The sequence below is a fragment of the Drosophila nasuta genome, chromosome 3 (genome assembly GCF_023558535.2).
Source record: "Drosophila nasuta strain 15112-1781.00 chromosome 3, ASM2355853v1, whole genome shotgun sequence".
In the NCBI taxonomy this organism is placed as follows: domain Eukaryota; kingdom Metazoa; phylum Arthropoda; class Insecta; order Diptera; family Drosophilidae; genus Drosophila; species Drosophila nasuta.
In genome coordinates, this window is record NC_083457.1 from 48,427,238 (window position 1) to 48,449,712 (window position 22,475).

At 39.9% G+C, this 22,475-nt stretch overlaps 2 protein-coding genes across 5 annotated transcripts in view; both read left to right on the forward strand.

The window, feature by feature from the left end:
* LOC132791726 (box A-binding factor) overlaps nucleotides 1-21,077 on the forward strand; it is a 97,768-nt gene extending 76,691 nt beyond the window's left edge. The window contains exons 2-5 of one of the 3 annotated variants that reach the window (XM_060800766.1): nucleotides 12,170-12,642; nucleotides 18,514-18,602; nucleotides 18,670-19,330; nucleotides 19,391-21,077. In XM_060800766.1, the coding sequence (XP_060656749.1) occupies nucleotides 12,170-12,642; nucleotides 18,514-18,602; nucleotides 18,670-19,330; nucleotides 19,391-20,041 (1,874 nt within the window). In that variant the 3' untranslated portion in view covers nucleotides 20,042-21,077. Of the gene's footprint in view, nucleotides 1-12,169; nucleotides 12,643-16,156; nucleotides 16,414-18,361; nucleotides 18,381-18,513; nucleotides 18,603-18,669; nucleotides 19,331-19,390 lie in introns of those variants that run through there. The other 2 variants (XM_060800767.1, XM_060800768.1) reach the window with 2 other exon arrangements.
* Nucleotides 16,420-18,363, forward strand: LOC132791727 (protein arginine N-methyltransferase 1). Of its 2 annotated transcripts, XM_060800770.1 has the most exons (2): nucleotides 16,420-16,551; nucleotides 16,690-18,363. In XM_060800770.1, the coding sequence occupies exons 1-2, from the start codon at nucleotides 16,453-16,455 to the stop codon at nucleotides 18,199-18,201; spliced, it is 1,611 nt and encodes a 536-aa protein (XP_060656753.1). In that variant the 5' UTR covers nucleotides 16,420-16,452; the 3' UTR covers nucleotides 18,202-18,363. The 2 variants fall into 2 exon arrangements, with proteins under 2 accessions (XP_060656753.1, XP_060656752.1); XM_060800769.1 differs by having other exon boundaries at nucleotides 16,420-18,363.
* Nucleotides 21,078-22,475: the final 1,398 nt, after the last annotated feature.

Genomic DNA, 22,475 nt, shown 5'->3' on the forward strand with positions numbered 1-22,475 from the left:
TTCTTGACAACAGTAACAAAAACAACAACGAAAATATCGGAATCGGAATCGAAATCAACATGAGAATGGCAATGGCATTGGAACTGCGAACTGCGAATTGGGAATAGGAATTGGAATTGCGAATGGGAACAAAGCATAGAGTTAGTTCAACCAAAAGGGGTAGCTAAATGAGTTTGCATTAATTTCGTGTTTAGTTTTGCTTCTCTTTTTTTTTAGTTGTTGTTGTTGTTGTTTTTTGACGGTCATTGGCCAAAAAACAGATAGAAAAAATTTAAAATTCAAATTGTCTGCGATTGAAACTAACAAAACACACACAGACAGCTTTCAAAATAAAATTCCTGACCACTGAATATGTCTGCAAAAAACAACAAAAGAGAGCGGGAGAGCGAGCAATAGGTGCGAGAGCGGGAGCAGGAGAAGCAGAGTCACGCATAGGCCTCGAAAATACATTTTTATGCTTTTACTAGCATTCCTGGCCTCTGGGACGATATGGCATGAGACGGCACGACACAACGCGAGACGGGACGGCACGGAACGAAATGGAATGGGTAATTTTTGTAGTTTTCGCGGGTGAGAGGCTGGCCGGCAGCGTGAGCGGGATAGCGATACTTAAAAATAGATAGACAAATTGTCGCGTCATGCAAAAAGCGGCGCGAGAAACACGCAAAAAACAATTACTACAAAAATAACAACAAAACAGACAGCTGTTGTTGTTGTTGTGATTTGTGCAGTGTTGCAGCAGCAACACAACAAAAACAACTGAGAGAAAAAAATTGCATAGTCGGCGTCTGGCTAACGTTTTTTGGCTTTTGTCTTCGTTTACTTTGTCTGCGCTTTATTCGGCATTTATTTTATATTTAACCGTTGCCTGTCACTGCACAGCACAGAGAGCACAACACAGAGAGCAAGAGAGAGCGGGAGAGTGAGCGAGAGCGAACGAAACAACAGTGTTGCAAATTGCAATCAAAATTTATTGTCTTCCCCCGATGAATGTCTGGCAAATCAAATGGAATGTCTAAACTGTCTGCTGTTGTACCTTAGACAGACATCGCAAAAACAACAATACAATACAATACACGATATACTACTCGTATTTATATGGCACGGTCGTGCACCCTGTCGCTCGGACACATCAATTTCAGTCGATTGACGGACAGACGACAACGATCCTCAACTTTTTTTGCACTCGTGCAGCAATTACAGTGTCAACTCCACAAAGTGAACTCAACGAAAGCAAATTTCATTACAGAAACCTTGTAAAATCGAACGAAGGTGAATATTTTATGATTCTCGCGTTATCGATAACTATCGCAATGTGTAAAAAGTGACGTATTAAGTGAATAGTGAATATAATGAAAGCAAGTTACATTACATAAACCGAAGTTATTCAAATGAAAGTGAATATTTTATGATATTCAGTGTAGAAGTTGACAAATCAAGTGCATAAATGTAAACAAATTTAATAAAGGTGAATATTACATGATAGTTGACGATTTTCAATGATCGATAACAATTGAAAAGCTTCAAAAGTTGCAAATTATGTGCCTAAAAAGCATAAAATGGCAAAAACAAAAATAGAAATTAAATCTGGACTCTTAATGCGAGTAAAAATTCGAGAATTATCATAAATTAATGCATTTAAAAGTTATCGATATTAATCGAAAGTGTTACGAAAGCTACAAATAATAAATTGTGCAAGTTTCCATTCCAATGAAATGATTTTTAAGGGTTTTCTAATTGGGAGTTTTCACTTTAAACAATGTAAATTGTTTTCGAGCACAATTTATCGGTGAATCAAGCGCTCTTTCTATAGCTTTGCGGTGATTTACAATGCAAGTGAAAAGGCATAGAATTTAAGACCATTTATTTGGTGATTTGATTGAGTTTTAGCCAACCAAAATAATCGTAAATGCAACGGCAACAGCAACAGCAGCAAAAATGGTCGAGTTCGAGATCGAACATAATCAATTAATATGTATTAATTAAGCCATTAATAGCTTTTCACTAATCATTTTGTTTGGCCCAAAAATGCCAACGTTTTTTCTCGATTTTTTTTTTGCTGGGGAGAACCGAAACAATCGAAACAGTCAAACAGCCGAACAAACGGAGCTTGTCCCGGCATTCGCATTCACATTCGCTCCATTGGAAACAAATTAGCTACACGCGCTGCGATTGGCACCTACTTCGTCCCCTCGTTCGCCCACTCTCCATTTAAGCCCCCCTTTGGCGTGGAAAAGATACTCAGATACAGATACACTCTCAGTTAGATAGATAGATAACCGAATCGCAGCCAGATAAAATAAATGCGACGCCAGAAGGTGCAAAGAAAGTGCGAAATCTATATAATATATATCATTTTAGATTAATAATGTATTTCGAGTTTTTTTGGACTTTTGTGTGTGTGTGTGTGTGTGTTTGTGCAATAAATTCATCAGTTTGTTGCCTCAACTCAGACGCTTATCATATTGCCTCTTTTTGTTTGCTATTGTCGACGTCGATGTTGTTGAAGATACAGAAAAACTGCGCGCAAAAATGTTCATTGATAAGTGCAGCTGTGAAGCTTAAGCGTTTGCAATGCAATGTGCAATTGGAAACGAAGCGAAACTAAAACGCAATTCGCGTGTATTGTTTTAAATGGTTACGCGGCGTATGAGTAACACACTACAGAAATGTGTGTTGTACACATATTACGTATACGCAGCAGCGATGACTTGCTGGCAGTCAGGCGGTGAGCACGCGCTTCAAATCAGGCCAACAACCAGCCAGCTGACACGCTTTGCCACAGCCAAAGCTAGAAGCGAAGAAGATGGCGACAAAGGATTCGCGTTTTATGTTTTGCCCGTTGCATTGTTTGGCATCTATGTGTGTGTGTGTGTGTGTGTGTGTGCCATGGATTTGCCATGCTCTGTTAAACTAGTTTAGAGCAGCTTACAAAATCCCCCTCTCTGACTGACCCACTTACATACGTAGTGCAAGAAAGGGGGAGGGCGGGGGCAACAATGAGGTCAATAAGTCATTGGCCGAAGCAGGTTACAAAGCTAGCGCAAAAAAAAACCCTTCACGACATTCATAGATACACACACAAACACACAAACACACACATTGGCAGACATTTGCATATAAGTATGAAAATGGCAAATAGCTGAGGCAATTTTTCGTAATATTTCGAAGCCTCTGTCAATATTTGCTTGCCGCTGCGTCGAGCCAAAGCTCGAAACAAACAAAAGCGCCTCCCCCCTCCCCGCTTTGTTGGCCAGTAGTCGTCCAGTTGTTCAAGAGTAGAACAGAAGCGCCAAACAAACAGGCAGCGCTAAAATCAACAAAGTATGACACAATGTTGCACAGCAACAACAGCAGAGAGAAGCGAGGAGGAGGGGAAGGGGGAAGCGAAAGAGTCGAGCAGCAAATGCGAATGCGGATGCTAAGCTTTGCCATAGAGCCACGACTTAAAGTTGATGGGTTTCCATCATCATCATCATCAGCAGCAGCTAGCAAGCAACATCATCATCGTTGTCCGGGGAGGGAGCGAAGAGAGGAGGAGGGAGTTGGGTTTTAAGCAAATTCGTGTCTAGACGCGCAGACCCTGTGAACTTAATTATGACAACAAAAGCCAGCACTTGTGTTGCCCCCCCTCCGTCTCTCCACCGCTCGATGCCATGAAAATTATGTAACGCGAGTGCAAAAAGCATGAATACATGGCGTATACGCAATGTCCTCCTCAGAGGCGCGCATTGCGCATACGCCGCGTGCGCCAACTTTGCCGCACAGCAGCATTGCCATTAATCAATTCAGCGTGCTTGATGACGTTGCATGCGATTAGCAAAACGAAAAAAACTTGTATATATATGCATATATAGTAATGTCTATAAAAAATCTCGTCGATTTTTTTGCAGTTTTGTTGTTGTTGTTGTTATTGCTTGAATGCACACAGTGCACTCGCTAAAGGTCGTAACGGCAGGCGGCAAAAAACACGAGCTCATCATACCAGACACGCTGCCTGAGACTGGGCGAGGTCGCCGCCACTCTACCTCTCTCTCTCTCTCACACACACTCTCTTTCTATCTCTGTCAACGTCGTCGTCGTCTGCGGTTTGGCTTTTGCTTTGCTTTTTACTCGGTTTTTGTTTTGCGCCTTTTGCATTCGCCATTTATTTGCATGTTTGCCAGCGAACGCTTTGCTCTGCTGTCTGCGATTGCATCAAAAGGGTTGACCCTCTGCCCCTCCCACTCTCTCTTCTGCGCTCTCTCTCTCTCTTTCTCTCACTCGCTCTCGCTCAGTGACGGAAACGGAAGCGTCTGCCGCAGCAACTTTGTTGCCTACTGCATTTTTATTTCATCTACGTTTTTTCCTTTCGTTTCGCTCTTATTTTGTTGTGCATGTTGATATTGAAAATTTGCTTGTTTTATAATGTTGAATTGCCAAAATTTATGTCTCGCCTGCAGCGTTTGGCCAAGTGCCGAGACCGAGCCCGCGGCTAGCTGACCACAGCTGCATAACCATAAGTAATCGCTGCACAGTGTGCATACCATTTACATACCCTAACAACATTATACTCTGTAAATAGTTGGCTGCATTTTTAATGATATGAAAAAGTCACTAGAGATGTCGTTAGGATTATATGCAATTGAAATAGTTATGAAATGAAAACTTCTCTAACTTCTCTCTTCCTTTTCTCAATGAATAATTTCTAAAAGAATTTAAGAGAAATGGAAATGTTCTACCATTTTTTGATAGGTTGATGAAATAGTTGCTGAAAGATCAGCCGACTTTTCACCAGTATTTTAAATTGTCAAATCCTAATTGCTTCGCAAGGTTTCAAGGTTCAAACCTCTTCTCTATAAATTATAATTACTTTTTACTCTTTCAGAAATTGATAAATGCAAAATGTACCTTATGAAATCGTCGCCGAATGTTAAACTGCCTTTTCACGCATTCAAATTTAAATTTATTTTAAAATCCTCTTTTCTCCGTAATATTTACTACTTTATAAATAAGCTAAGTAGTTTTAGTTTATATTTCTTATAATAGTTTCGTTAGTTGATAGCTTATGAAAACCTTGACGAAAGTTCCACTGACTTTTCACACATACATTGGAATTTATTATGAATTCCTTACGTATCAATAGTATTTCCTACATTGTTTCAGTTTTCAAATAATAATAAATTCCAATATTTTGTAATTCTTTCATAAGTTGATAAGCCAACAATTTTACATTACGAAATCCTTGACGAAAGTTCAACCGACTTTTCACTTTTGTTGTACGAATTCCTAAGCAATATTTTCTACTTTGTAAGTAAAGCAATTAGTTGCAGTTTTCAAAGCTCTTCATAACAAATTCTTGCAATTCTTTCACAACTTTGTCAAGCTAAAAGTCACTTATGAATTCCTAGCTGGACTTTCATAATGGTTTTCACACATTCATTCTTCTAAATTATTGCCTACTCTATTTTGCACTATTTGCATAGAAACTATCAGTAAATATTTGCACTTTTCAAACCTCAGCCTTATAAATTTGATATTTTTGTAAGCTTACATAACTAACACACTTTTCACACATGTATTGATGTTCGTTTACGGTTTTATTCACACCGGAATTATCAGCTGATGTTCGTGGAGCAAGTGAACGAAAAATAGCATGTCATCATTATTTCACAGCACTCTTTGTTCAGCTGGGTGGTCAAAAACTAACAGACTACACCACAAGGCGGTGTGCTGTGCGAAATTAAGATCTTTTTCGAATGTTTGCACTGTTTATTCGCATACAAATAGACTGGGTTTGGACGGTTTATGCATTGCTGCCGTCTACCGTCTGGCACTTGACTGACGTCAGTTGCTGAATCTTGTTGTTGTTGTTGTTGTTCAGCACAGTACATTTAGTGTGTTTGTGTTTTCGTGTTTGTTTATCAGACACCACGTCCCGTGCCAATTGTGTGCCACAGACTACAACTGCGTGGTACGTGACGCTCTACAGCTGCCGTTGCTGTTGCTACTTGGCCCAGACAACTCAAAGGTGGCCCACGTCTCATTACAGAAATTTATATAAATCGCTTTACAATGTAAGCGAGCATCGATCAGTTCTATGAAGATCAAAGTTAACTTAATTTCTGAACATCTTTTCGTGGACAATCATTATCATCATGAAATTCTTTCAAGTTCAATGTCAAATGCTTTACAATGTAAGCGAACATCGATCAGTTATATGCATAGCAAGGTTAGCAGAGTTAATTTTGTCAACATATTTTCATACACGATCATCATCATCGTGAAATTCTTCGAATGTAAGCGAACATCGATCAGTTCTATGCAAAGCAAAATTCGTTTAATTTTCTCAACATCTTTTCGTACACGATCATCATCATCATGAAAGTCTTTCAAGTTCAATGTAAGCGAACATTGATCAGTTCTATGCAAAGCAAAGTTAGTTAACTTTCTGAACATGAAATCGTCATGAAAATCTTTGAATGCATCTTATGCAAAGCAAAGTTAGTTTAATTTTCTCAACATCTTTTCGTACAGGATCATCATCATGAAAGTCTTTCAAGTTCAATGTCAAACGCTTTACGTTGTAAGCGATCATCGATCATTCAAGTTTAATCTTTAACGCTTTACATTGATAGTGAACATCGATCAGTTCTGTGCAGATCAGAGTTCGTTTCATTTTCTCAACATCTTTTCGTACACCATCATTATCATGAAATTCTTTCAAGTTCAATGTAAGTGATCATTGATCAGTTCTATGCAGAGCAAAGTTAGCAGAGTTAACTTTTTGAACATCTTATTTGTCACGATCATCATCATCATGAAATTCTTTTAATGTAAGTTTTATGCAAAGCAAAGTTAATTTAATTTTCTCAAAATCTTTTCGTACACGATCATCATCATGAAAGTTGTAAGCGATCATCGATCATTCAAGTTCAAGCTTGAACGCTTTACATTGTAAGCGAACATCGATCAGTTCTGCGCAGATCAGAGTTCGTTTCATTTTCTCAACATCTTTTCGTACACAATCATCATCATCAACGAATTCTTTCAAGTTCAATGTCACACAACAATGCGATGATTGTATATTTTTGTATTATTATACTAATGCGTCGGGATTTGTGTATGTTTCGAGTTGATTTCGCGACATTTGCCTTAGTTATCCGCCCGACGACACTCACTTTTAACCTTGACATCAATTAACGTGTCAATGCTCCGGGGCAACATCGAAACTGACAAAAAATCTCAGTGTGTGTGGGGGCGATAGTGGTGAGAGCGGAGTTGAACAACAAATGCACTTGACTGTCATTAGCGGTGCCATCATAATCATTGAATTAATAACTTGAAGAATTTGTTGTGCGCGAAAAAAATATCATATCATATCATACTATAAAGTAGAGAGTATATAGCAGAGAGTATACAAAAAAACACCTCGGGCGCCTCCTTTCACTTGAATTCAATTGAATTGTCAGCCTCCAAATGGCCCGATTATCATTGTGTGTGTGTGCTTTTTTTTATCTGCTTGACTCGCTTTCGGTCAAGGAACCTACCTGCCTCTCCTTCTGCTCCGATCGGGGCTAAAGATTGTGTGCAAACAAGTTTGCTGCCCACTGTGGCGATTGCCCACTCAGAGATCGCAACACTAAAAATAGCCACAAAAATCCATTTAAGTCGCATAAATCGAAGGCAGACCACAAACTGTCAGACAGACTGTTGTGGCTGTGGCTTCAAAAGCCGCAAAAAAGCAGCTAAAAACTAAACACCTGTCTAGATATTGAATCAATATTAATTCTAATACCATAATGACATTAGCTTAAAGTGTCACTTTAATTCATTATGTGCCAATGTGCAAACAAACCACAAATTTTCGCACCACAAAGTGTTTATACGCTTTTCGCATGATTTTAGACAACACACGTTAAAGTTCAAATTTGCTAGACAACATTCGATTTAAGTGCTTATCGGACTAACAACAAAGTATTCCCAAGCACTGTTAACTATACAAAGTTTATTAATATGATTGAAACTGACTTTTTCAAATGATTAATAAAGCTTCTTTAGAAGATTCAAGAAGCTTCGTTTTAAGATTTAAAGCAACTTTTATGAATGATTGAAAGAGTTTCGCTAGGGGATTAAAAGAGCTTCATTAAAAAGAGCGTGTTTAGAAGAATGAAAAAGCTGCATTAAATGATTTATTACAACATTGAAAAAGCTCAGTTTGAGAATGCAAACTGCTTCGACGGAAGATGTGAAAGCATCGATAGAAGATTAAGAGAGCTTCCGGCAAAAAAATGAAATAGCTTCGTTAGAGCATTGAACGGGTTGCTTTACAAGATTTAAAAAGATTTGTCAGAAGATTAAAATAGCTCTGTTAGAGCTTAAATCTCAATTTGAGAATGGAAATAGCTTCGACAAAAGATTGGAAAGCTTTAAAAGAAGAATGAAATCAACTTTTTCGCAATTGTTAGAGGATTGAAAGAGCTTCATTTCGAAGATGGAAACAGTTTCGTTTATGAATTGAAACAGCTTCGATATATGATTGAAAACATTCGATAGAAGATGAAGACACTTCCGACATGGCAGCGTTAAAAGATTGTTACACCTTCATTAGGATATTAAAAATGCTTTGCAAGATCGGTCTGCGTTAAAAGCACGAAACAAGTTCATTAGAAATTTAAATTACTTTCAAAATTTTCTGAATGATCCAACCTCTAATACTTTCTGCTAAGAGTTCCGTTTTCTTAGTCTAAACTCTATAATATATACAGTTCTTTTTACGACAAAAGTCTGTTCAAACGATACTTGGACAACAATAGAAAAATGTATTTGCATAAATTTGAACCACAGTTCAACTTTTGCTACTATCAACTACACAAAGACTTGTGCAAAACTGATGTGATCGCTTCGTTGTGTGTAGCGTATCGCTGTGCACGTGTGTCTATAGATATGACTGTGTCGCAGACGCGCTCAATCAGTCACCTGCAATAAAAATTACACCAACAATGGAGGCGCACAATTAAAACCAAAAAAAAAGAGAGAGAGACTAAAAAACAATGAACAAAAACGAAATAAGCACAGCGACCGACAGCAAAAAAAAAGCCAAAAACAACAACAAAGACGCTCAGCCGGTTGAGTCACCTGTCTGCTGCTGTTTGTTGCTGTTGCTGTTGTTGCCGCTGTGGTTGCTGCTGCTGCTGCTGCGAAGTTGTCAGCGACAGCGGCTGGGAATGCGCAAAAGTCTAAAGTGCCACTTGTTGTTGTCGTTGTTGCCGCCGATGTAAAATTGAAGCCAGACAGAAAGACAAACATCAGACATAACCACATACACACACACACACACACACACACACACACACACACACACACACACACACACACACACACACTTGTACATTGTTGACATATTCGCTGTACATTTTAATTTTAGTTGATTAACTTCATTTCTGTCTTGTTACCATTTATTTTATCTGTATTTTTTCTCCTCTGCAATCTGCAAATCGTAAATTGCTCATTGCGCAAACATTTTCCACTTGGTTTTCCATTGACGTGATCAAGCTAAACCACCTGACTAACTAATTAACTGACTAACTAACTAACTATCCAGCGCATAACTATTAACTATCTGATCCCGTCTAGCAACCAACCTCGTCTCCTCTTCCCCTCTCTCTCTCCTACTGTCTGTCTGGCTTTGCTATTTATCTGGCCAGACAGCGACGTCATTAACTCATTTTGATTTTATTTGACCTCGGTCTGGTCTGCCTGTCATTTCCATTGTAACTGTACATCATCGAGAGACAGACCTTATAATGATTTACTATGTCATTAAGGCTAGTATGCTGATCACATTGAACAGCCGATGGCAGCTACAAAATTGGGAGAAATTGCAGAAAGCTGCAAAATGCTGAATCATTTTTATTAATATTTTTAAATACTCAAATTAAACCCCTATATAATTAAATGCTCAAGTTAATCCCTTTTAATTTCTAGTTAAAAAAATATTCGTCATTATAACATTACTATTTTTATCACTAGTCTCTCTATCTTTCTCTCTTTTGAGTCATTTTACGATTATGACGTTGATTGCAAAAAATGTGAAATGAAATTTATATCTAATCAAACGGGACCGTAATTGAAAGTTCTTTTTTTATTTATAACTTTGTAAAAACCAATGCAGTTTGCGAAAATAAATATAATGACACTGAACTGTGTCAAGTTTATAAAAAGATTTAATCACTGTTTTAAATGTTTCATCATTAAAAATAACTTTTAACTTTTTTATATTCTAAAAATAATCTTTAATTTAGCTGCATTCTTCAACTCAAATTTTTAAATTGATAAATCACTCATAACATTCTTTGCCTACTGAAATTTTAATTAATTGTTGGAACTATTTTTTATTTTATAAGTAGGAAACCATTTAATGATGTTTGCTAGTATTCTGTTTTATTTCAAAGTTCAAAAGATTAAATGGATTAATCACCTATCAAATTGTATCTTAAGAGAAATGATTTCACACTTTTTGGAAGTATTATTTCGCTTTTCATTACTTAAATTTAAATAGATTAATTAATTACTGATCCAATTGTATAGTAAGTGGAGGAATTTCTTCTTTTAAAGAACTGTACAGATATATTATTATTATAAATTGATCACTGATCAAATTGTGTCTTAAATGAAGAAATTTATCGTTTCTAAGTTTGGCATCACTTTTTTCAAAATTGTGTTTTAAGTAAAGTAATTTCTACTCTTTAAGAAGTCTTTCCATCTAACAATTATTTCTCTTTACAGTACTCAAATTTTGTTACAAATAACGAAATTTCTAAGTTGTAAGTTTAGCATTATTTGAAATAAAGTATTTTCTACTTTTTATGAAATCTTCCCTTGAAACGATTATAAGTGAAATTTTTATAAATTAATCACTGATCTTGAATGATGAACTTTCTACTCTATAAGTTTAACATTGTTTCTCTTTAAAATTGCATTAGGTAATTTCTACATTTTCAATTGCTAGCATTATGTCTGATTCTAGAACCAAGTCGAACGAACTGCATACTAGTCTTCAGTTGTAATATCTTGCGAAGCTGGCAATCGCAGCTGCCTCGGCATACATACTATAGTCATAACATGCTATAGTCATAGATGTAGTCGTCGAACTCGTGTCGTACCTATAGATATGGGTACATTGGGGTCTCGCTGTCTCATTCTGATATCAACTCGTGCTAACTTACACGTACAAACAAAGAAATGTTTGTGTGTGTGTGAGTGCTTTGAAATATACGTTGGCTAAATAGCTTGGCTAGCATAAGTATACCATGTCTGATTGTGGGCCTGTTGGTTTGTTTATCGGCGTTCTCCGCCCATAGTCCGCCCACACACACACACACACAGTCGCAATCGCTCACTCATGAATGTGAATGTGAATGAGTATTGGGGTATATCGGCGAATGCCAGACGATTGCGCATGTGTGCTTGATATCGCTTAAGTCGTCTGCTATCTAGTCTAGACGCATACGCATTTATATACACATGTGTGTGTGTGTGTGTGCATATGTGTGCAGACAGACGGACAGACAGACAGACGGACGGACAGACGGACAGACAGACAGACGAATAGTCTATAGTTTGATAGAACGGAACTCATTGCGTCTGGTCGTGGATGTTGTTGAGGCTTTGTTTCATTTTTGTGGCACTCTTTTGTTGGCAAATATTTCTCAAAAGCGTATTTTTAGCATTTTTTCGTCGGTGTGTATTTTCAGACCTTTAAGTTTCAAAACATTTCGTAACGGTCTGTTTGTTTATATTTCTCTCTTTCTTTGGCCAGAGGGCAAGTGGGCGTTTTTTTTTTTTTTGCTTTTGTGCTTTGTGTTTTTGTATTTTTGCCACATTCCTGGCTTGTTAATATTGCGCATAAACCAGAGGTGGACTAGAGATTATTGTTATTACTTTGGTCATTTCAAGAACGAGACAAGATCTCTTGTTTTTTTTTTTTGCAGTCAAAGTTAATTGCAGCGCTGTATAATTAGCTGCGGATTTGCAATTACAATTTATAACTCATACGCCACGTTGTGCGCAACACTTAATGAGCTTGCAGGCAAAGTCATGTCTAGACTTTAAAGCTTCGAGCAATTATTAGCTTAAGCATATTACTGGCAAGTCAATTTTATAATGTTTTCTTTCATCTTTGTTTTAGGCCACGTTTTGTTGATCGCCATTGGTGTTGCCGTGTGTCTGGTCTGTGGCAGCGTCCTGGTGACTGTGATAACACTGCGACGCTCCACAGCAACAGCAGCAGCAACAATAGCAACGCGCAGCATACGCCACAAACAGCAGCAACAACAGCAGCGTCAGCAGCAGCAGTCGCAACGACGACGCGGCGGCACAGGAAGCGGGAGCGGGGTGAGCGGTGGTGCAACTGCAACTGGGGCAACTGGAGCTGCAACTGCAACAGCGACAGGAACTGCCTTTGCTCTGGCCCTGCCACTAACACAGACAACGACAGCACAAGCGGCGGATCAGGACGAAGCAGCTGGAGCAGCAGTCGTTGCACCAACAACAGCGGCAGCAGGAGGAGGAGAAGTAGGAACAGCCACAACCCCAACAGCAACAGCAGCAGCAACAACAACAACAGCACTTTTGTCAACCGAGCCGGAACATTCTGTACCCGTAAGTACACACATACATTGTACAAATAAAAAAAAATAAGTAAGAAAGCTAAAGTGGAGTGTGCTCGACTGTGAGATACCCGCTACCCATTTTGAGCAAAAGCAATTATATATTATACAAAAGTATTTCTTTAATCACAAGAATTATAATTATTATTATATGTACCAAAAATTGAGACTCTAGTTTTAAAATTAGGCTTGTTTTTCGAGTTTTGGCAATTTGTGGGGGCGGAAGTGGGCGTGGCATAAATTTGAAACAAACTTGATCTGCGTGCAAACGTAACAAATGCTGTTGTAAAAAAATTATAGCTCTATCTCATATAGCCTTGAGTTCGAAGTGTTCATACGGACAGACAGACAGACGGACAGACGTACATGGCTAGATCGTCTCGACTGTTGACGCTGATCAAGAATATATATACCTTATAGGGTCGGAGATGCCTTCTAATGCCTATTACATATATTTCCTGCCGCCACACAGTTATAATACCCTTCTACTCTATGGGAAGCGGGTACAAAAAAAGTGGGTGGCATTCTAATCAAGCTGCATGTGTGCGTGTGTGTGCAGAGCAAATGGAAATGGCAAAGCAAAAAGGGAAAAACGAACGGACAAACAGACAGACGGACGGACAGACAGAAGGAGAGACGCAGGCAGCGGCGACACGTGTCAAAAGTTTTGCTCCAACTTTTTGCTTTCCACTTGCTTTCGCTCTGCATTGCGTTTTGGGCCAAGCCCACAGTAAAGGACAGACAGACAAATGCACAAAGCGAGAAAGGGAGAGGCAGGCAAACCTAAAGAATAGAGAGAGGAGGAGAGAGAGACACACAAACAGTCAGCAGCACAGACAGACTGTAAGTCATTGGCGGTTTGTGGGTGACTGTGGTGGCAAAAGTCCTTGAAGCAACAGCTCGCGACTAGGAGAGGCACACAAACGCACACACACACACACGCAGAGACAGAGACTCCTCGTTATATAACGACGAAACTGTTGGGAATTTATGAACTCTTCCCTTCCCTGCTGCAGCTCTCTGGCTCCTTTAGCTGGTGATTTCTTTTTCTTTTTGTCATGCCTTTTGCTTTTCCACGTTCCTTTTTATCATGTTATGCAATGTCGAGACAACGTGGGACGTGCCACGTCTGCCCCATTGTGCAAAAGTATCTGCCGGATGCACAGCACGTCTTGAATACGTCTCAGTCGCAGTCTCAGTGTTATTGTGTCTGTATTTGCCACTTGCCATTCCAATTTTCGATCGCTTGGCCGAATTCAGCAACAATTTTATGTCTTTATTGTAATGATAGTAAATTGAATTTGTCTTAAATCGTTCGCGTTGTCAGCTGCACCTGTTTCATGCTGCACACCTTGTTTGTCAGCTGTTATTAAATGTTTAACTCTTTACGCAAGGCTGGCGAATTTGTGGTTAAATCCATTAAATGGTGAAACCTTCAAAAAGACAGAGATGACAAAAGACCAAAAAGCAAAGCCGCCAGATAAAACCAAAGCCAAAGCGACCGCAACGAAGTGAGCTGTGGAGAGTTTTGGTGCTTGGAGACTTTTGACAAATTGTTGCTCGGTGCGCTGACAACTGAAACATTTGCACATTATTCATGACAAGCCTACACACAACATGCTCGCCATGCAAAAAACCACAACAGTACAGCATACATGGTGAGGAAGTAGTGAAATCACTGGTGCATTTGTCTACAAATATATAGATAGTTCTAACCACTTACCTTCTTTAGTAATCACGCACCACTAACGGAATAGCAAAGTAGCTAGTTCGTGGGGACAATCGCACTGAAGGAACTTTGGTACACTCACACAATCGCACACGTGCACATCTACATAGAATATGCTTTAATATGATTTTGTGTTGTTTTTGCCGCGCTCAGCACCTTCATCCTCTTTGCTCTCTCTCTCTCTCTCGTTCGTCTCTTAGCATACGCATACATATGCATGCGTGACTTGGCATTTAGAAGAGAGCGGGAAAGAGCAAGAGGGAAGTCGTAAGTGGATGCGTGGGTGTCTCGCAAACACACATACACACACATACACATACAATCGTAACTGGCAGCCAACGCAATAAGAAAACACAATTGCCGCTAATAACCCAAGGCGTTTTTGCCACAGACGACTTTCGTAGACGCCGACGCTGACTGCGGGCTGCAGGCAGCGGCAGCGACGTCCACACAGTGGCAACGTTGTGTTTTAATCGAATTTTATTTGCTGCCGTTAGCCAATGAATAATTCAATTTGATTATTAAATGTGAGCCTCCGCGTCTCGTAGCCCTCTCTCGTTCTGACACACAGACAGACAGGCAGGAGATTTTATTATTACCGTTATGTGTTGCACGCACAGAGCAGACGCAGAGGCGAATAAAATAATTAGCTTCAACACACTCGCACGCGCACAGACATAAATATTATTGTTGCTACATACATATTTTTATGTAAAACACAATTTAAGCAGCATTACGAACAAAAAAGAAAATTTTCCATTTACCGTTTGATTTTGAGTGCGTGCAAAATTAACGATGAAGTGGGGGCGCGGCGTGGAAAAGGCGAATGTCAATTAAGTAGGCAAAAATCTTAACATAATGTAAGCCTGCTGTTAGCACGTCTGTGTGTGTGTGTAAGTGTGTACACACTGGCACTAACACATGCATATGTGCACGGCATACATTTCATCATACATATGTATGTATAATTTAAATGGGGGGTGTAAAGAACGAAACAAAGTCTCTGGGAAAAACGAATTATTTGCTAGATTTGTCATTTGTCACGCTCACTTGAACACATCAATCGCCAGGTGTACGCGGGTTGTGGGGCTGCTCTCTGCTGCGCTGCGCTGACGCTGCCGCAAAGAAATAATGTGGGACATGCAGAATCGTGTCATCAACAGCAGCAGCTATGAAACGATACGCGAACACGTTCGACGTGCAGTCTGCGATATTTGTGAAGCTTGCACAAATTTTGCAAATTTATGTGCAGCTCAGCTATACAGTTAATATTTCAACGCAGCTGTTTTTGTTTTGAATAAAAATACACACAAAAAAAAAGTTTTTGGCGGTTACAAACACGAGCACGATTTCGATTTCAACTGCGCAATTGAAGTTACCAAAACTTTGCCATAAAATCGATCTTTGTCAAAATTAGAGTTTTATCGATGCATCGCTAGTATCGTTTCTCCACCTCTATTATTACGCTTACGTGACACGGAATGCATGTACTTGCTAGTTGAGACGTGCTTTGCACAAAACATATGTATGTATGTATGTGTAACGTAAGCCATCAGTGAAGTGTAACCAAATGACAATTATCGGAATAAATGTCTTTATATTATAATAACTCTTTGGCATTAAATGCATTTCTTACAAATGTTACTTTAAAAGAAAGCTGCTATTAAAGAATGAATCTAAAGCAATAGTTTTTATTCATATTGTTTGGCAGCAAAGAACATCGATATTTGCTACAAAAAGAATCGATGTGCAAAAACATTTTAAAAACCCCCACCTCAATTTGCATGCGTATTTGTTTGTTTATAATATTTTATTTACGCTTACGCAAATATTTTAAAAATGCCCGACAACATTAACAAAGCCACAGCACATGTCGGCAACAAACAACAACAACAGCGACGCAAGACACAGCAAAAATTCAGTCTCAGCGAATTCCACGCAGAATGCGACAGATTAGTAGCACAAAAACCAACGAAAGTGGATGGAGCCCTGAATCAAGCAGCATGGTCTTCAGTTGTTGGCGAGCCAAACAAGGTGAATCTGGCAAAATGCAATGGCTTAAGAACAGGATCCATGGAGCTAGCTCCAAGTGGCGTAAAGCCAAACATTTTCATTGATCCGATGAGCGCAAAGCAAAAAGTTTGCAATGGCGTGGTGAGCAGCAAGGCAGAGGCTAAAGTCTCCAATGGCCTGGCAAGCACCCAAGAAGAAGTCTCCAATGGTCTTACGAGCAACAAGGAACAAGTCTCCAATGGCATTATGAGCAGCAAGGCTAAGGCTAAAGTCTCCAGTGACCCAGTGAGCCCGCAGGCTAAACTCAACAATGGTTTGTTCAACAAGCAAAAAGTCTCCAATGACATAATGAGCAACAAGGCTGAGGTTAAAGTTCTCAATGGACAGACAAGCACCCAGAAGCAAGATAACAATGGTCTGACAAGTAACAAGGAACAAGTCTCCAATGGCATGATGAGCAACAAGGCTGGGATTAAAGTTTCCAATGGCATGATGAGCAGCAAGGCTAAGGCTAAAGGGTCCAGTGACCCAGTGGGTCCGCAGGCTAAACTCTACAATGGTTTGTTCAACAAGCAAAAAATCTGCAATGGTTTGATACCAAAGGAGTCAGTTCCTCAACCTGTTCAATTAGCAGAGAAACCATCCAACCGTGGTGGTCGACGCAGACACGGTCGATCGTGTCCACGTCTACCGACGCCAACGCGTTTTGTGCCGCCCGACCTACAGTCGGTGGACAGCATGACGTCTGCCGACTTTCGCCACGATCATGCCGCCCATGTGGAGAACATACGCACCCGGCAAAAGGATCAGCAGCACATGCACTTCTTCCAGGCGATGATCGAGGACAACAAGCATCTCTTTGTGGGTCGCTGCATACTCGTCGTGAGCTGCGGCTCAGGCACTTTGGCGCTGATGGCTGCACAAGCTGGTGCCGCTCAGGTTTATGCCATAGATCGCTCCAATGCCACGGACTATGCCCGACTGGTGGTCAAAGAGAATCACTACGAGCATGTGATCAAGGTGTTGCATGGCAGAGTGGCAGAGATAGACCTAGAGCAACCTGTGGATGGCATCATTTGCAACTGGATGGGACACTGTCTGCTCTTCGAGTCGGAGCTAGTGCAGCTGCTCCAGGCACGCGATCGTTGGCTCAAACCCAACGGATTCATCTTGCCGGATCTGGGCTCGCTGTATTTGCTGGGCGCAGACGAACAGCGGCTGAAGAACGAAACCTGCAACTGGTGGCTCGATGTCTACGGCTTCAACATGAAGGCCCTGCGTCGCTATTCGCTCGCCGAGCCACGTTACGCACGCATCAAAGGCGATCGTCTGCTCACCAAGGCGCACAAAGTGCTCAGCTTGGATTTGAACACTGCCAGCATGGAGCAGCTGAGGATTGAGCGCAACATACGGTTGCAGGTGCAGCGCGAGGGATATTTGGAATGCTTTCTTCTATACTTTGACGTGGCCTTCAGTCGTGCCCATCAGCCGCTAAAGATCAGCTGCAATCCCTGGCTCGGCGATCGCCTTAAATCGCTGTGGCTCCAAACTGTGCTCTTTGTGGATCAACCCTTTGTGATGCGTTGCATGCACGAATATGTGGGGCAGCTGACATTCAAGCCAGTGCGGCAGGCAACGAAATTATCTCAGCTGAATCTGCATGAAATGCAGCTGGAGATTGAGTTGTCTGAGATCGTGATGAGATGGTCGAGAATTGTGGAAAGGCGTGTGAAGAAAATGTGGCTAATGCTGCCGCGCTTCCAAAGCGTGCCTGAGGTGGAAGCTTGCCAGGATCAGCTGCCGTTGTAGATGGGAAACGCACTTTAGTTTAGTTAAGGAAACAATGAAATAATTACTAAGCTTTTTGCTAAATGTATTGTATACGTTTTGAAATAATTGCTTAGCTTTTTGTATACACAAGTTGAATTTATTGTACACGTTTTGTTTTGATTTAATTAAGAAGTTTATTTACTTTGAATTTACTGTAGGTAAATATGTTACAAATCAATTAATTTATGATTTAATTTAAGTGTTTACTCCTACATTTTATAGTTGTTGAAACTGTATGCTATGCTTTGTTAAACTGTTTATTAATGTCAACTTCTCTCTTTCCATTTGCAGATGCTATCGGTACAGACGGCCGGCTGCGCGGGAATGGAGCGGCTTGGCGTTCCGACCCGCACATCATTGAGCACACCACCCGACGACAGGTAAGTTCAGCAGCTGCAATTCCAACCAACCAAGCAACAAATTCTAATCTTTATAACTCCATTGCAGGGATCAATTTAGATGTAGAATGCGCGTGGATGCAATCCAAGCACGCGAGCTTCTGGCCGTACGTAGCGAGACTGTGATTCGTAGCAACAGCAGCAGCAGTAACAATCAGCAACAACAGCAGCAGCAGCAACATCACAACAATAAGCAACAACATTCCCACCATCAGCAACAACAACAACAGCAGCAGCAGCAGCAACATTATCTATACCAACAGCAGCAGCAACAACAACAACAACGCATGACAACTCCGCCGCCACCGCCTGCGTATCATTCGAGTCTGCCGCTTGGCAGCAATTACAACAACAACATCAACAACACGAACACGCAACATAGTATTAACAACACATACAGCGGCAGCAATGTGTCGGCCCGGGGTGGCATCGAGGCAACAACGTTAAAGTACGGCAACACGGGCAGCGGGAGCTACAACTACAACAGCTACAGCAATAAACCACCGGGCGATCTGAGCAACTCCTCCTGCACATCCACGTCGATGTCGATGTCATCGTGCGGCTCGCTGAGCAGCCACAGCAATGATCACCATCAACATTACCAATATCAGCTGCAGCAACAGCAGACGCCGCGTTGCCCACATCATGTACCACTGCCGGACAGCGAGTACGGACAGGATCGTCATCTGCAAATACGCAGCAGCTATCAGGTGAGTCTTTACTACTGAATCCTCCTCTCTAAACTGTGCTAATACTTGATCACTTTTTAGCAATCGGAAATCACACGCTCCTACACGAAGCCGCCGCCCAATAAAACCGTACGCGATGTGCCTGCCGAGCAGCTTTGTGCCGCCAACTCCAATTACCGCCTGAGCACAGCGCCAAATACATGCGCCACACTCGCCGCTGGTGTTGCCACCTCCTCCACCTATGCGCTGGCCATAACGCACGGTCAGGCGGCCACAACAGCAGCTGCAGCGATGGCAGCAGCAGCTGCTGGCTCGTCATCGTCAGCATCGTCAACGAAATCCAAACCGAATGCCATAACCAAGTTCTTCTCACGCATCAGTTCACCCAAATCGCCCACGTCGCTGGCGACAAGCTCTGCTGCTGGAACGCAGCAAGTTGCAACCGTCACAGGCGGCGGCTCATCACTTGCCTCATCTGCCTCAATGTCGTCGTCGGCGTCATCGTTGGCCTCATCAGCGGGGATGCCCGCTTGTGTCTCGGCCTCGTCATCAGCCTCATCGCTGGCAGCCGCTCCACTGACCGCGCTGCCCATCTCCAATGCAGCCACACTTAAGAGCACCGCCTGCAGCTATGGCAGCACCACATCCGCAACAGCAGCAGCAGGAGGAGCAACAGGGACTTCAACATCAGCTGCAGTGTTGCTGGAATCGGAGCAAGATGAGACGCAATAATTCCAACTCTAGCATGATGAATGAGCGTTAGCTAAACTTCGCGCTGGCACGAAAAGACTGTTTATTAGTCAGAATTTAATATGTAAAACGAGGATGAGACCAAGATGATCCAGCATCAGATGTGGGAGGAGACACACACACACATACACACAATTCTGCAGACTGCTGTAAAAAAGCCGCTACTAAAAACTCACAACATGGAGGAGATCCATTTCCGACACATAGAGAGAATGAGTTTACATATTTTACTCTATTCCCCCCCACCAAGCCAATCAATCAATCAATCAAATAATCAATCAATCAAGCAAAACAAACACACAAAAAAGAAAAACCTTAAAACGAAACTTGTTTTCATTTAAATACTGGCTGGAACACAGAAATTTTTTCTTTAGTTCAATTAAATTTAATTATTATATTACTATATTATTATTATTATAAATGAATATACTTGTATTTTACACAACAACAACAACAAAACGAAAATGGAATTATTATCAAGTGAAAAGAAAAACTGTAAATATTATTAACAAAACTTGTGAAGAGTGACAATGAATGTAGCGAAATTTTGAATTAGAATTTGATTTGTAATTGTAATTGTAATTTGAATTTGAATTTGAATTGATTCCCCCAAAAAATTAGCCGTATTATGTGTTCAAGCATTTTACAAAATACCTCCTCCTCCTGTCCCCCCTCTCAGATTGTGGACGGGGGAGGCGTGGCATGTGTGGTTGGTCGTGCAGCAAACGTGCAGGTGTAAATTTTATTATTTAGTTTAGCCGAAATAGCGCAAATAAATTGATAATAAAATTAACGCTATGCTATGTATATACACATACATAAGTTAATCATAATGATATATAAATAAATATAATTAATGAAATAATATATATACTATATATGAAGCATATGGATGTATGTATGTATGTACATATATATATTGATATGATTGTACACAGCAATGTAAATTCTAAGCACAAATCTCAAAATTGCAATCGATTGCAGAAATATAAAAGACGTTTGAAAAGCAAAAAAAGAACGAACACAAAATAACAATTTTATTTATTTATTATAAAAATTATTATATAGATTTCTAGCTAAAAACAAAAACAAAAGATATTTGGCGTCGTTATAACAAAACTTATATCTCACAAAAACAATATACATAAAAAAAAAAATACTTATTGTATTCCAAAAGAAAGAAAAAGAATAGATAACTTCGGCAAGCCGAAGCGGAAATACCCTAGCAAAGGTGTAGAGATGGAAGAACATTTTATTTTTAAATAAATCAATTCTATATAAAAATCATTTGGTCCGAATTTAAAGTAAAGTTCTATACTTTAGTGAGAAAGTTTTGAGTTATTACGAATCTATAATGCCTTCAAAGATAGTTAAGGAATGGGATAAAAAGTTGCCTTTAATCTATATCATTTTAGACATCCCTTATTCAAATATATGACATAACATTCCCTGCTAGGGTATTTGTATTATGTACTGAGCGATATTCCAGATGGAATAATGCCCATAATAGAACAGACACATTGTATATAGATATATATATATTTTTGCCTTTGGTCCTAGACGAACAATACGTGGGTATGTATAGACCTAAACTTAACAATAATCATTATCGGAATCAACCAGAAACAGAATTCAGAATCAGATAAATGTGTGTGTGTATGTATGTATGTAGTCTACGTAAGTACAGGAATATGAATAATCATTTAATCGAAGAATCTAGATGCAATACCAAACCAAAACTAATTCCAATCAAAGCACTCGAAAACTAGTGGCATTATCTATCTATATACAATTTGCAATATATACTTACAAACAAAAAAACATACATATATACATATAGTATATCTTTATAGAGTATATAGTAAATAGTATAGCTTAGATTTTAATGTCAACTTCCAACGATAAGCAAACGGGAGGGGAAATTCGTACTACATGTCGTATGATTAATTGAATGGTTTCAGTACTTACGATCCATTATGTAGAGCAAGAAAAAGCGAGAGAGAACGCGGGAGAAAGAGATAGAGTCGAAGCGAGTAATTAACATAAACTAGTTAATTATGATAACGATAATGATGATGATGATAATACTAACTAAGCAAGTCCTACGAGCCATTTTAGTAGCATGTACTCTTGATATTGACTGATATTTATAATGTACATATAACAATTATATATCCGGATAAAAAAAATTAAATGCATAAACACAGACTTGGTTCAGGGCAAATCTATCTATATAAAGTAGATATTAAGCGAATTCAACTCTCTTTAAAACAATAATAATAACAAACAAATAAAACAAAAAACACACACACACACAAATGAACCGGTTCACACAGTTGAGGTTAAACCAGATAACGAAATTGAATCAGTTCAAAATTTGAATCATGTGATCAACCAAATAACGGTTAGCCGCAAA

Bases quoted from the DNA above. Each gene is read 5' to 3' on its own strand.
- LOC132791727 (XM_060800769.1), top strand. From the start codon at position 16,453: ATGGAGCTAGCTCCAAGTGGCGTAAAGCCAAACATTTTCATTGATCCG.